Source organism: Entelurus aequoreus, linkage group LG26 (genome assembly GCF_033978785.1).
Source record: "Entelurus aequoreus isolate RoL-2023_Sb linkage group LG26, RoL_Eaeq_v1.1, whole genome shotgun sequence".
Taxonomy (NCBI): domain Eukaryota; kingdom Metazoa; phylum Chordata; class Actinopteri; order Syngnathiformes; family Syngnathidae; genus Entelurus; species Entelurus aequoreus.
The window spans coordinates 32,332,918-32,348,660 of record NC_084756.1 but is presented as its reverse complement, the minus strand read 5'-3'; the positions used below and the strand labels follow the sequence as shown (position 1 = coordinate 32,348,660).

The following is a 15,743-nucleotide window of genomic DNA, read 5'->3' as shown; positions in this document are numbered from 1 at the left end:
AGAAGGTACGATTTTTTTTCGAATATGCATAATGTGCAAAAAAAAAAAGAAGTGGGTTTTAGAAACCAAAACATCTTCATTTTAATAGATTTTTTTATCAGTAATATTTTAATTGGGGGACATTTTTTAATACATTTTTTTTTATTGCCGCAACATATGTAAATATATGATCATAGCATGTAATTACTCACTTAACAGAGTGGTAAAAAAAGTTAGATTGATGAGATAATGAAGACATTTTGCTTTCCACTGTACTCTTCAGCTCCGCTCCTGGCCCACTCCGGCATGCAGACGTACTGGAAGAGAATAAGTCAAACATTGCCCACATTGACGTCAGACTATTAAACTCAATTTAGCAGTGGGTAAACATGTCTAGCTGGCAGCTCTCGTTCCATGCAGAGATCCCTACTGTATCTGTACTGTAGCATAATTATAGTCCACTTAGCCCAAATGAGCGCTTTGTGACCACAAATAGGCAGTAATATTTTTACCTTGCCCCTCAATGTAGATATTGTGTGTTATTCCATCCTCAGTGACTCCACTTTGCACTTTCTAATTATTTTCTACTTTTCCAGCCTCACTGTGCAGGTGTGAAAATAGCACATTCAAACACACCATTTGCTCCGTCCTGACACGTTAAGGACGCCGTGTCGAAGTTGTCTTTTCAGTTCAAGAGATACAGAGGAAAATATTTTCTTTTATTGCCGCCTTTCAACGCAGATTGCGATGATTCTTCCTCCTAGGATTGAAGCACCAGAATGAAACCATTGGCATCAAGTAACTTTTCCATCGGTGATTACATAAAATACTGATTTGACTATGCAAAGCAGCACAAAAACGGGTTTGTTGCGGTCGTTGATTTGTAGAACTTTTTTAAAAATCATGTTGTAGCCCTCGACAGTTGATCCGGGTTAGTTTTGGCCTCATTCCCGTGAAAATCAATGCATTAAAGCAGGGGTGTCAAACTCATTTTAGATCGGGGGCCACATGGAGAAAAATCTACTCCCAAGTGGGCCGGACTGGTAAAATCACGGCGTGATAACTTAAAAATAAAGACAACGTCAGATTTTCTTTGTTTAAAAATAGAACAAGCACATTGGGAAATTGTACAAATCATCATGTTTTTTTTTTTTACACTTACATGTTGCGGTTAATTACGGAGCCCCTAAAGGGACATGTGGGAAATTGTTTTGTATTTAAAACATTTTTTTAGACATGTATCTCGTGCGCACGAGAAACTTTTTATAAAGTTATAAAAAATATATATATATATATATGAGAAAGTTATAAAAAAAAACAAAAAAAACTCTTTTTTTAGACATGCATCTCGTGCGCACGAGAAACTTTTTATAAAGTTATAAAAAAAACAAAAAAACCTAAATTTTTTTTAGACATGTATCTCGTGCGCACGAGAAACCTTTTATAAAGTTATAAAAAATATATATATATATATATGTATTTTATCTCGTGCGCACGAGAAACTATCTCGTGCGTACAAGAAACTTTGAGATACATGTCTAAAAAAATATATATATATACATTTTTTTCATTTAAAAAGAAAAAAATTTAGACATGTATCTTATGCGCACGAGAAACTTTTTAAAAAGTTATAAAAAAAAATATATATATTTATTTTTTAAATATTTTTTTAGACATGTGTCTCGTGCGCACGAGAAACTTTTTATAAAGTTATAAAAAATATATATATATATACGAGAAAGTTTCTCGTGCGCACGAGAAACTTTTTATAAAGTTATAAAAAAAACAAAAAAAACTCTTTTTTTAGACATGTATCTCGTGCGCACGAGAAACTTTTCATAAAGTTATAAAAAAAATATATATATATACGAGAAAGTTTCTCGTGCGCACGAGAAACTTTTTATAAAGTTATAAAAAATATATATATATATACGAGAAAGTTTCTCGTGCGCACGAGAAACTTTTTATAAAGTTATAAAAAAAACAAAAAAAACTCTTTTTTTAGACATGCATCTCGTGCGCACGAGAAACTTTTTATAAAGTTATTAAAAATATATATATATATACGAGAAAGTTTCTCGTGCGCACAAGAAACTTTTTATAAAGTTATAAAAAAAACAAAAAAACCTCTTTTTTTAGACATGTATCTCGTGTGCACGAGAAACTTTTTATAAAGTTGTAAAAAAAACAAAAAAAACTAATTTTTTTTAGACATGTATCTCGTGCGCACGAGAAACCTTTTATAAAGTTATAAAAAAATATATATATATATGTATTTTATCTCGTGCGCACGAGAAACTATCTCCTGCGTACAAGAAAGTTTGAGATACATGTCTAAAAAAATATATATATATACATTTTTTTCATTTAAAAAAAAAATTTTTTAGACATGTATCTTATGTGCACGAGAAACTTTTTAAAAAGTTATAAAAAATATATATATATTTATTTTTTAAATATTTTTTTAGACATGTATCTCGTGAGCATGAGAAACTCTCGTGCGCACGAGATACATGTCTAAAAAAAATAAAAACAAACAATTTTTTTTAATTTTTTTTTTATATAACTTTATAAAAAGTGTCTCGTGCGCACGAGATACATGTCTAAAGAAAAATAAAAAAAATTATAAAAAATGTTTTCCCCCCATGTCCCTTTAGGGGCTCCGTAGTTAATAGTATTCTATCTTTATTTGTCGTTATTTATATTTTCTTAATAAATTATGTGATAATGTTCATCAATCAACTCATTGGTGTTAACTTTCAATCCATCAAGATAAAAAAATATCAAAATCAAATTACAGTATGTTATTTATGTAGTTTGATCATTTTCCTTAACATCATGTGGTTTATTTTGTACGTATGTAGCATCATCTACAAAGATACAAAGAATTGCTATTGCGACATCCAGTGGACACATTTAGAACAGCAGTTTCTTTCATTAAAAAATTTCAGGTTCCTTTTTATACTTAGCAAACTCATCCCGTGGGCCGGGTAAAACCTGTTTGCGGGCCTGATCCGGCCCGGGGGCCGTACGTTTGACATCCCTTCATTAAACAGTGGGCCCTGCAGGCACACAACATTGATACTACGTTGAATATATATACAATGTCCCTTAAAACTGACTTTGAAACAACGTGGCAAAATAGTTGTATTTGTAAATTGAGACAACGTTGACGTCTAACGTTGGATCCACGTTGTTGGTTGGGAACTGACCAAATTTCAATGTTCAAATCACCGTCACAACCTGACAGTGAATAAACGTTGTCAAAAGGCGGCGTTTCTGGGTGTTGTTGATAAACGGCTTTTGCTTTGCATAGTAGAGTTTCAACGTGCACTTACAGATGTAGCGACAAACTGTAGTTACTGACTGCGGTTTTCTGAAGTGTTCCTGAGCCCATGTGGTGATATCCTTTACACGCTGACGTCGCTTTTTGACGCAGTACCGCCTGAGGGATCGAAGGTCCGTAATATCATCGCTTATGTGCAGTGATTTCTCCAGATTCTCTGAACCTTTTGATGACATTACGGACGGTAGATGGTAAATCCCTAAATTCCTTGCAATAGCTCGTTGAGAAATGTTGTGAAGTGAAGCGAATTATATTTATATAGCACTTTTCTCTAGTGACTCAAAGCGCTTTTACATAGTGAAACCCAATATCTAAGTTACATTTAAAGCAGTGCGGGTGGCACTGGGAGCAGGTGGGTAAAGTGTCTTGCCCAAAGACACAACGGAAGTGACTAGGATGGTGGAAGCGGGGATTGAACCTGGAACCCTTAAGTTGCTGGCACAGCCATTTTACCAACCGAGCTATACCACCCCGTTGTCCTTAAACTGTTCGACAATTTGCTCACGCATGTGGGACGGTATTGCTCGGTTGGTAGAGTGGCCGTGCCAGCAACTTGAGGGTTCCGGGTTCGATCCCTGCTTCTGCCAACCGAGTCACTGCCGTTGTGTCCTTGGGCAAGACACTTTACCCACCTGCTCCCAGTGCCAACTTTGTTATATCAACAGCAGCCACTCGCTCTTTCTCACTTGCGCCAACACATGCACATATGGCACTTAGCCAGTGATGCGTTTACAGGCACACAAAAAGTCGGACAACTCCAACACCACACATAAAGTGTCATTCCAGGTCGTTACACTATGATTTACCAATCAAATGTGTGCTTATTCTAGTGTCATTTATTAGGAATCTTCATTTATAAATATGAATCATGAAATGCTGTTAGTATTCTAAATAAATACTAATAAAAATATATTTTTTACAAACAGGAAGTTGCAGGAATGTACACATGATCCCCTGCTTACATCTCATTGTGCAACATGTGAATGTTTTAATGGGAACTAAATGTCTGAAAGGGGTACAAATTATTTCCAAAGCAGGATCTCCACCCGGACAAACAATACAAGTACACAGTTCATGAAAAACAATATTTGTTGTTATTGTCATTGTAAGTGGGCCTAAACACTTCTATTAGAAATGGAAATGACTGCTGTCATTTGATTATAATAATAAGAGAATGTTGTCTGTAGGGATGATGTTTGATAAGAAATTATCGAGTTCGAGCCTATTATCGAATCCTCTTATCGAACCGATTCCTTATCGATTCTCTTATCGAGTCCAGATAGGTTGTTGTATATGGAAAAGAACACACAATATTTGGTTTAACAAAATCTCACTTTTATTATATAAGAAAACAATTTAATCTAATAAATAAATAAATATTGACTGTTACCCCCCTAAAAAAAATAAAAAAATTAAAAAAATATTGACTGTTGTTACCCAAAGTATATTAAGTGGGATTTTTCAGAAAAACAAATATATACAGTAACACAAAAACAAGCTGTCTCTGTGATCACTATAGGTGTATAAATAATAATATAGTGTTAAACAAAATCAGTCCCTTGGGCACAAAACTGGAAATAATACAGCTCTCCAAAAAGTGCACTTCTGCTGCTATTGGAACATAACTGTTTGTTATGATGCTTTGACATTTTTGCACTTTATTTCTTTATTGAAAGAAAATTCTATGAAGAGAAAAGTTGTTTGCAAATGTGGATACAATGCTAAAAAAATGAAAAGTTAAAGCTAAAAAAAGAAATACACTTTGAGTTAACATTATTTCTTTATAGGGGGAAAGATGTTATGAGCTAGGGAATATAACAACTACACTACCCAGCATGCAACGGGAGTGACGAGCATGCGCGGTAGCCCCGAAAAGTGTTGTTGCATGTCGCCACCCGGCAGCTAAGAATGAGGTTATGAGCACGCTGTGAAAGTAAACGTCAAGAACTCAGCCAACACGCCTCGTCTGCATTATTTATAATTAGACAGACAACATATATACAGTGTGAGTTTGTTTTGTTTACAAGGAAAGAAAAACAAAAGTTAAAAAAGGGAGATATGTTATATATATATGTATGTGCTGCGGTTGCTTTAAGAACGTTGCGACAGCTGCCGTAAAGGAGGTGCGTTGCTAGCCTGGTTGCTATGTTTCCGGTTGGTCGTAAAAGTTTGTTCCCTGCTCAAATCTCTCAGTAAAGTTATTCATTGGATTATACCTTTTGTTTTGAACTTTATTACACCTTGGAGCGCTTTTTCCCGTCCATTGTTTTCCTGCTTTCACTATCTGCGCCTAATGACTGAGCTACGTGACGTCATTTCTTGTGATGTCCCACGGAGCATTTCTGGTCGGGACGGGATTCGAATAAAGAACCAACTCTTTTTCTTTACTATAGTGGTCTCGATAACGGGTACCGGTTCTCAAAAAGGGATTCGAGTCCGAGGACTCGGTTCTTTTCTTATCGAACAACCGGGAAAACCGGTTTCGAGTATCATCCCTAGTTGTCTGTCTGTCTGTGTTGGCCCTGTGATGAGGGGGCGACTTGTCCAGGGTGTACCCCGCCTTCCGCCCGAATGCAGCTGAGATAGGCTCCAGCACCCCCCGTGACCCCGAAAGGGGCAAGCGGTAGAAAATGGATGGATGGATGGATGGAGATTGAACTTGTTATTTATTCAGGTTTGGGACAGGTGTGGTGCTGGTGTAGCCACAGTGTGCACGTCTGATGTTGCTCACATGGCCTCCACTCAATGCTCAGGGAGTTTTTGCGTTTGCTCGCACACATGAACAATTACAGGGAACATTGCTTGAAAAGGATTTGCAAAAATCATTGTATTCCTGTTTTTTATTTACCATTCACACGACGTGCCAACTTCACTGGTTTCGGGGGTTTGTACATTGTTTTGGAGTTAGTAGCTACAGCGGCTGTACGTCATCCGAAGTCTTCACACTGGTGTACTTTGTTCTCTCACGAGTGGCGGCTGCCAAAAAGTGCCGGAGTGTCGCGCAGTGAAGCAATCTCGTGGAATGTTTGTCCGTCTGTCTGCGTGTCAGACTGCGGCCTCCGGCTGTGACCCCGGTGTTAATCGCACAACAGCATAACACACCGCAACGACTCTCCTCTCCTCTCCTCTCATGTCTTCACACTCACTTCTCACAGGGTTTTACGCACCTAAACGCTCACCCACTCGCTCTGGGTTTTTTTTTCACCCCAGCTCAGGGGTACACCGCCGTCTTCTTCTTCTTCTTACTAACCTCAAACCATCACCTTCCATCTAGCCTAAGTCTTGCCGGTAGCGTTTGATTCCCTGAATCGGCACGGTTGCCCTCTTGTGATCGGTATGGCAAAAGTGCAACAAACAAAAAAAAAACGTGTCAGGCTGCTTGCAATTTTTTGGCGTTTGCCTTTCCAGGGTGAGAACTTGGCAAGTTGTTTTGCGAGAGGTTTGCTGTCATGGAAGCTTCCCAGTCCAGTTTGCTTCGTTATTATTCTGCGAAATTTGGTATAGTGGTTAATTGTGATGCCTCAGAGCAAGAATATTTCAGGTTTGGCCTCCCGCCATAGTCCAAAAACATGAATGTTAGCTTCCTTGAGCACTTGAAATTACATTGCTCTACTCCCCATTGACCTGTTTCCACTGGCAAAATAGGGTTTTCGAGGTAAAACTGACGGTTTCTCATTGGTTTGCATCTGCGCTTTAAAGGCCTACTTAAATGAATTTTTTTTTATTTAAACGGGGATAGCAGATCCATTCTATGTGTCATACTTGATCATTTTGCGATATTGCCATATTTTTGCTGAAAGGATTTAGTAGAGAACATCGACGATAAAGTTTTGGTCGCTGATAAAAAAAAAAGCCTTGCCTGTACCGGAAGTAGCGTGACGTCGCAGGTTGAAAGGCTCCTCACATTTCCCCATTGTTTACACCAGCAGCGAGAGCGATTCGGACCGAGAAAGCGACGATTACCCCATTAATTTGAGCGAGGATGAAAGATTTGTGGATGAGGAACGTGAGAGTGAAGGACTACAGTGCAGTGCAGGACGTATCTTTTTTTCACTCTGACCGTAACTTAGGTACAAGGGTTCATTGGATTCCACACTTTCTCCTTTTTCTATTGTGGATCACGGATTTGTATTTCAAACCACCTCGGATACTATATCCTCTTGAAAATGAGAGTCGAGAACGCGGAATGGACATTCACAGTGACTTTTATCTCCACGACAATACATCGGCGAAGCTCTTTAGCTACTGAGCTAACGTGATAGCATCGGGCTCAAATGCAGATAGAAACAAAAGAAATAAACCCCTGACTGGAAGGATAGACAGAAAATCAACAATACTATTAAACCATGGACATGTAACTACACGGTTAATGCTTTCCAGCCTGGCGAAGCTTAACAATGCTGTTGCTAACGACGCCATTGAAGCTAACTTAGCTACGGGACCTCACAGAGCTATGCTAAAAACATTAGCTATCCACCTACGCCAGCCAGCCCTCATCTGCTCATCAACACCCGTGCTCACCTGCGTTCCAGCGATCGACGGAGCGACGAAGGACTTCACCCGATCATCGATGCGGTCGGCGGCTAGCGTCGGATAGCGCGTCTGCTATCCAAGTCAAAGTCCTCCTGGTTGTGTTGCTGCAGCCAGCCGCTAATACACCGATCCCACCCACAGCTTTCTTCTTTGCAGTCTTCATTGTTCATTAAACAAATTGCAAAAGATTCACCAACACAGATGTCCAGAATACTGTGGAATTTTGCGATGAAAACAGAGCTTTTTGTATTGGATACAATGTGTCCGAATACTTCAGTTTCAACCATTGACGTCACGCGCATACGTCATCATACATAGACGTTTTCAACCGGAAGTTTCGCGGGAAATTTAAAATTGCACTTTATATGTTAACCTGGCCGTATTGGCATGTGTTGCAATGTTAAGATTTCATCATTGATATATAAACTATCAGACTGCGTGGTCGATAGTAGTGGCTTTCAGTAGGCCTTTAATTCACTTGTAAGCTCGGGAAATCGAGTTTTCAGCACAATCCCATTCAAGATCAGACAAACATTACAGGGAGACAGAAAAAGGGCGCCCTTACAAAAGAAGAAAGGTGAGAAACATGGAAACTTTTAGAGTAATAAAATATTCAAGTCAAAGGCTGGACTCCAGGAAGGGGGTCCAGACTGAGGCCAAGGGAAACAACCTCATAGCCATAGCACACATAAACAAGTTACATAGAATCAACAAAACTTGCAACAGAGGGAAGGGAGTGGGAGCTAGGGGAGGCTGTGCTGTGGGGCCCTATTGTAGTGAATCACACCTGAGCCATCATAAATTAATCAAATCTTTATTACACACGTAAACAATGTGATAAAGAACATTCAACATTAATCGAGGGATCTAGATATCAGGGGCCGTACTTATCAAGCTTCTTAGAATTACTCCTAAGAAGTCTGCTAAGAGTTGACTTAAGAGTAAATAAATTCTTCGCTGAAAGCTGCACTTAAAAGTTAGTTATCAAGCGTCTTACTCACACTTTCAGCGAAGTGTAGGACTGAATCTTGAGTGTCACACTCAGAGCTGAATTACGACATTACTATGTGCCGTAAACGGAATTTTAGGTGACGTCATTTCTGTGTCCATAGAAATGACCAATCACGGAAGGGAATCCGTTGTCTAAGAATAAAGAAATATCTTGGAAATATTTAAGTGGACAATGGGAGTGTATATTTTGACAATAAACTACAAAATAATACAAAAACAAACTAGTCCCCGCCGGCACTCACGCTACCGCTCCCTCTCTTCTCTTCTCTCGCCCACACACTCACTGACGTCACTCACCTCACGGCCACACACATACGCTACTGTCATAACATTTTCTTTCCAATTCATTAATTAGGCAACTAATTTGAAACTGGTGTGGGTGGCTCTATATATACTAGCCCACTGCAGCCACATGCAGAAATCAACAAGGAATCGAAAAGTATTAAATCTGTGACAAAAATAATATCCGCTCTGTCTAAACGATACCGTTTGATCAGCTGCTCGTCATCAAAAAAAAAAAAACATTGTTCCGTTCCCTGAACGTTCGCGCACGTCTCTCTCGCCTCAGTGCCATCCCCTGCTGGCAACTCCTAACCACTTAAGACACCTCTGAAGGTCTCTTAAATATCGTGGAGAGTAGGAGTGATTCTTAGACTTAAGAACGTTGATAAAAAGCTTTTATTCTTAAGTTTGAGAGTAGGACTACATTTCGCAAATTCTCAGGACTTAAGTGTAAAATGGCACTCTAAGAAGCTTGATAAGTACGGCCCCAGGTCAGGACACTCCTCACTCTTTTGCCTTCACCTTCATTGTCCATTCCTTTTTGGTGACTTTATATACTCTGGACCTAGACGTTGAGTCCGCGACATAGCCGGAGATTCAAGAAATAGAGGGCACACTTACCCGTGTAAAAAATTATCCGAGGAGGGGGACTTTAAACTAATAATTATTTAGCCTAAGCCCCGTTTCAGCCACACTAAACCAGCGTTTAAGGTCCCCCTACTCAGACAATTTTTTACACGGGTAAGTGTGCCGTGTATTTTTTGAATCTCCGGCTCTTAGCTTTGTATGGACTCATTGATCGTTTACAAACTGAGTTCGGAGAGGAAGTGACGCCAGAAAGACCGCGCCCCACACAGGAAGTGACATCAGAAAGAACGCGCTACAGCCAGCTTTATAATAAAGCGGTTTCGTAACTCGGAGCTAACCACTGGAAATATGGAGGCGAGTCATCCAGACATGTTTCTCCTTCTTCTGCATGTACAGACGCTTGTGGAAATCACACATGAATACCTTAAGAGAAAGCGATTGCAGCTATTTGGGATACAACACTTCTCAGACGGCAAGAGAACTTTCCAACGTCCGGGTCAGCTGTGATTCTATTTACCGGGAAACTTTGTCCATTTGTCGAGACAACGAGAACGCGAGCTCCTGTGGATGTGATTTAAAAAAAGGCAGCGTGTGCTTTGTATTACCTGGCCGTCGAGGGGAGACTACGGAAAACGGCAAATGCATTTAGAATGGCAAAGCAGACTGTATCAGTTATTGTCCGCCATGTATGTCGCGGACTCAACGTCTAGGTCCAGAGTATATAAAGGCACCAAAAAGGAATGGACAATGAAGGTGAAGGCAAAAGAGTGAGGAGTGTCCTGACCAGATATCTCGATCCCTAGATTGATCGTTATAAAATGTTCTTTGTCACATTGGGGACAGCGTGGCGCCGTTGGGAGAGTGGCGCAGTTGGGAGAGTGGCCGTGCCAGCAACCTGAGGGTTCCTGGTTCAATCCCCACCTTCTACCAACCTCGTCACGTACGTTGTGCCCTTGGGTTAGGGTTAGGGGTTAGCAAGACACTTCAACCCTTGCTCCTGATGGGTCGTGGTTAGGGCCTTGCATGGCAGCTCCCGCCATCAGTGTGAATGGGTGAATGTGGAAATAGTGTCAAAGCGCTTTGAGTTCCTTGAAAAGGTAGAAAAGCGCTATACAAGTATAACCCATTTACATTGTTTACTTTTAGATAGATAGCTAGCTAGCTAGATGGATAGTACTTTATTGATTCGTTCAGGAGAGTTCCCTCAGGAAAATTCAAATTTGACTTGCTTTATTAAAGATTTGATTAATTTATGAGGGCTCAGGTGTGATTCACCACAATAAAGCCCCACAGCACACTGGATTCCAGGTAATTGAAATACCACAACACTGGATATTGTTCAGATAAGTTACATTTAAGAACTTGCACACAAAGCAACACTGGAGGTGACTATGACGTGCGCATTTTCCGCGCATGCGTACTAGGTCGCGTTGCGCCGGCGGACGGACGGGTGGAGGGGGTCCATACTTGCCAACCCTCTCGATTTTCCCGGGAGATTCCCGAATTTCAGTGCCCCTCCCGAAAATCTCCCGGGGCAACCATTCTCCCGAATTTCTCCCGATTTCCACCCGGACAACAATATTGGGGGCGTGCCTTAAAGACACTGCCTTTAACGTCCTCTCTCACCTGAAACCTTCACCCTTTAACAGCCGCATGCTGTCCAGGCGTCCGCTTTTCCTCCATGTAAACTGCGTACCGACCCAGTCCCATAATAATGTAGCGTTGGACGGGTTTAACAATGGTCTTTACTCAAAGATATCAATAAATGCTGACACGTTGTATGATCTTTTAACTGGTTTAATGATAACGCAAGGCATACTTGGTCAACAGCAACAAAGGTCACACTGAGGGTGGCCGTATAAACAACTTTAAAGGCCTACTGAAATGAATTTTTTTTATTTAAACGGGGATAGCAGATCTATTCTATGTGTCATACTTGATCATTTCGCGATATTGCCATATTTTTGATGAAAGGATTTAGTATAGAACAACGACGATAAAGATTGCAACTTTTGGTATCTGATAAAAAAAAGGCTTGCCCCTACCGGAAGTAGCGTGACGTAGTCAGTTGAACATATACGCAAAGTTCCCTATTGTTTACAATGATGGCCGCATGAAGTGAGAGAGATTCGGACCGAGAAAGCGACAATTTCCCCATTAATTTGAGCGAGGATGAAAGATTTGTGGATGAGTAAAGTGCAAGTGAAGGACTAGTGGGGAGTTGAAGCTATTCAGATAGGGAAGATGCTGTGAGAGTCGGGGGTGACCTGATATTCAGCTGGGAATGAGTACAACAGTAAATAAACACAAGACATATATATACTCTATTAGCCACAACACAACCAGGCTTATATTTAATATGCCACAAATTAATCCTGCATAAAAACACCTGCGTGTTTGTTATGCTAGCTCCTAGCTCCTCTGCTAGCTCCTAGCTCCATAGAACACGCCAATACAATTCAAACACCTGATCAACACACACAATCACTCAGCCCAAAAGACCGTTCACCTAACCCAAGGTTCATAAAGCTTGTATATTTTTAAAAAGTTACGTACATACGCAAAAAAAAGTTGCGCACATACGGTCAAGCGATCAAATGTTTAGAAGCCAAAGCTGCATACTCACAGTAGCACGTCTGCGTCTTTGTCATCCAAATCAAAGTAATCCTGGTAAGAGTCTGTGTTGTCCCAGTTCTCTACAGGCGTCTGTGTATCGAAGTCAAAAGTCCTCCTGGTTAGAGTCTCTGTTATCCGAGTTCTTCCATCTTGACTGCATCTTTCGGGAATGTAAACAAAGAAGCGCCGGCTGTGTACTGTTGTTGCTGACTACGTTCGAAGAATACGTCCATTTCGCACCGACAACTTTCTTCTTTGCTTGCTCAGCTTCCTTCTCCATAATGCAATGAACATGATTGCAACAGATTCACGAACACAGATGTCCAGAATACTGTGGAATTATGAAATGAAAACAGAGCTTTTTTGTATTGGCTTCAATGTGGAAGGCATACCCGTGTTCCCCGGGCTACGTCACGCGCATACGTCATCCTCAGAGGCGTTTCGAACCGGAAGTTTAGCGGCAAATTTCAAATGTCACTTTATAAGTTAACCCGGCCGTATTGGCATGTGTTATAATGTTAAGATTTCATCATTGATATATAAACTATCAGACTGCGTGGTCGGTAGTAGTGGCTTTCAGTAGGCCTTTAACACTGTTACAAATATGCGCCACACTAAACAAGAATGACAAACACATTTCGGGAGAACATCCGCACCGTAACACAACATAAACACAAGAGAACAAATACCCAGAATCCCTCGCATCACTAACTCTTCCGGGACGCTACAATAACATCTACGGCAGGGGTCACCAACCTTTTTGAAACCAAGAGCTACTTCTTGGGTAGTGATTAATGCGAAGGGCTACCAGTTTGATACACACTTAAATAAATTGCCAGAAATAGCCAATTTGCTCAATTTACCTTTAACTCTATGTTATTATTAATAATTAATGATATTTCCACTTAATTGAACGGTTTAAAAGAGGAGAAAACACGAAAAAAATGAAAATTAAATTTTGAAACATAGTTTATCTTCAATTTCGACTCTTTAAGATTCAAAATTTAACCGAAAAAAAGAAGAGTAAAACTAGCTAATTCGAATCTTTTTGAAAAAATTTAAAAAATAATTTATGGAACATCATTAGTAATTTTTCCTGATTAAGATTAATTTTAGAATTTTGATGACATGTTTTAAATAGGTTAAAATCCAATCTACACTTTGTTATAATATATAAAAAATTGGACGAAGCTATATTTCTAACAAAGACAAATCATTATTTCTTCTAGATTTTCCAGAACAAACATTTTAAAAGAAATTCAAAAGACTTTGAAATAAGATTTAAATTTGATTCTACAGATTTTCTAGATTTGCCAGAATAATTTTTTTGAATTTTAATCATAAGTTTGCAGAAATAATTCACAAATATTCTTCGTCGAAAAAACAGAAGCTAAAATGAAGAATTAAATTAAAATGTATTATTCTTTACAATAAAAAAAAAAAATACTTGAACATTGATTTAAATTGTCAGGAAAGAAGAGGAAGGAATTTAAAAGGTAAAAAGGTATTTGTGTTTAAAAATCCTAAAATCATTTTTAAGGTTGTATTTTTTCCTCTAAAATTGTCTTTCTGAAAGTTATAAGAAGCAAAGTAAAAAAATTAATTTATTTAAACAAGTGAAAACCAAGTCTTTAAATATTTTTTTGGATTTTCAAATTCTATTTGAGTTTTGTCTCTCTTAGAATTAAAAATGTCGAGCAAAGCGAAACCAGCTTGCTGGTAAACAAATAAAATTTAAAAAAAAATAGAGGCAGCTCACAGGTAAGTGCTGCTATTTGAGCTATTTTTAGAACAGGCCAGCGGGCTACTCATCTGGTCCTTACGGGCTACCTGGTGCCCGCGGGCACCGCGTTGGTGACCCCTGATCTACGGCTTTTGGAGCTCCGTGCACAACTGCACACACACACAACAAGAAGGAGACGAAGCAGAAGAACGAAGAAGAGACATGGCGACGGCCAGTAAGAAGAAGAAATACGCTTGCAAGTTCCTAAATGATTGGAAAAAAGAATTCCATTTCATCCACAAAAGCTCGAAGGGGTATGGTACACCTCAACCCCGCCCCCCAACCCCCATCTCCCGAATTCTGAGGTCTCCAGGTTGGCAAGTATGAGGGGGTCTTAAACGGTGGCATTGTTGTGTGTGGACACGGATAAGGTTAGGTGGGATTTACCCTGGATAACCTCATCCGGCCTAAATGTCGAGGTTTTGTCTCCAGATTGTCTTTTAATTCATGAGATTATTATTGTATGTCGCAAAAAGAACACTGTTGACATCCTCGGTGCTTGAGGCATTGCGGGGTCTCTGCTTTCAACGCACGCTCAGGAAGTGAAGTGAGAAAAGACTCTGCAGAGGGGAGCTAAACGGTCGGCAGCTGAGAGAGGCCGTTCGCTTATCGCCCCGTTATACATTTGTCACCTCGTAACTGGCGTGGAATCACAGCTCGCACACACGCGGTTTGACGCTGGAGGCAAGCTGAGAGGAAAAGTGTGACTTACAGCAGCTTTGACAAGGCCTAATTATGCGTGTCTCTAATGAACTGTAATTACTGACATGCACCAGAGCGTGGAGGTCTGTAAGCCAAGGACTTGTAGTCATTAGGCTGCTGTGTTCTATTGTCTCAGCGCTGACTGACTGGGGAGCTGTTTGCGGTCCCTGTTAGCCTCACCGCGTCTAATTGTTTCCTCGTTTCTTCCCCCCCCCCCCCCACCCCCCACCTCCCCACCCCCCTCTGCTGCAGTTTGATGGTGACAACATGTACATGAATGAAAACAACCACGAGTTCCTCCCGCCCGCCCAGCAGGTGAGTCACGGCCTTTCCGTCATCTCTCTGGATTTCTGTAATGGTCTAGCCCAGTGGTTCTTTACCTTGTTAGAGGTACCGAACCCCCACCAGTTTCATATGCGCATTCACCGAACCCTTCTTTAGTGAAAAATAAAATGTTTTTTTCTTTCTAATTCAAGACAAAGTTATATGTTTTTGGTAACACTTTAGTATGGGGAACATATTCTAAGTAACAAATACTTAATTTAGAGATATTTGGTTAGGGTTAGGGTCAGGATTAGAGGGTTAGGGTTAGAGGGTTAGGGTTATAATAAGGCCATGCCGAATAAGGCATTAATAAGTACTTAATAATGACTAGTCAATATGTTACTAATTTGCATGTTAATAAGCAACTAATTAATGGTGAATATGTTCCCCATACTAAAGTGTTACCATGTTCTTTTACTGGTGCACAAAATGAACCGTGCATGAACATCACCTTGTCCAAAGAACAAAACCAACACAGTGCATAAACTCACAACAAATTACACACCTGCAAACCAATCAGTTGTTGCCGTATCCGTAACACGCCGATAGGGAGAAGTTTGTATTTACACGATGAGTCGG

The 15,743-nt window shown here is 39.9% G+C and overlaps 1 protein-coding gene across 4 annotated transcripts in view; it reads left to right on the top strand.

The window, feature by feature from the left end:
• Positions 1 to 15,743, top strand: part of LOC133643531 (thymocyte selection-associated high mobility group box protein TOX-like) — a 397,001-nt gene that overhangs the window by 194,424 nt on the left and 186,834 nt on the right. For 3 of the 4 annotated variants that reach the window (XM_062038162.1, XM_062038163.1, XM_062038160.1), the window contains one exon: positions 15,093 to 15,155. The exons of the other annotated variant lie outside the window; for it this stretch is intronic. In XM_062038162.1, the coding sequence (XP_061894146.1) occupies positions 15,093 to 15,155 (63 nt within the window). The remainder of the gene's footprint in view (positions 1 to 15,092; positions 15,156 to 15,743) is intronic. 4 annotated transcript variants of the gene reach the window in all.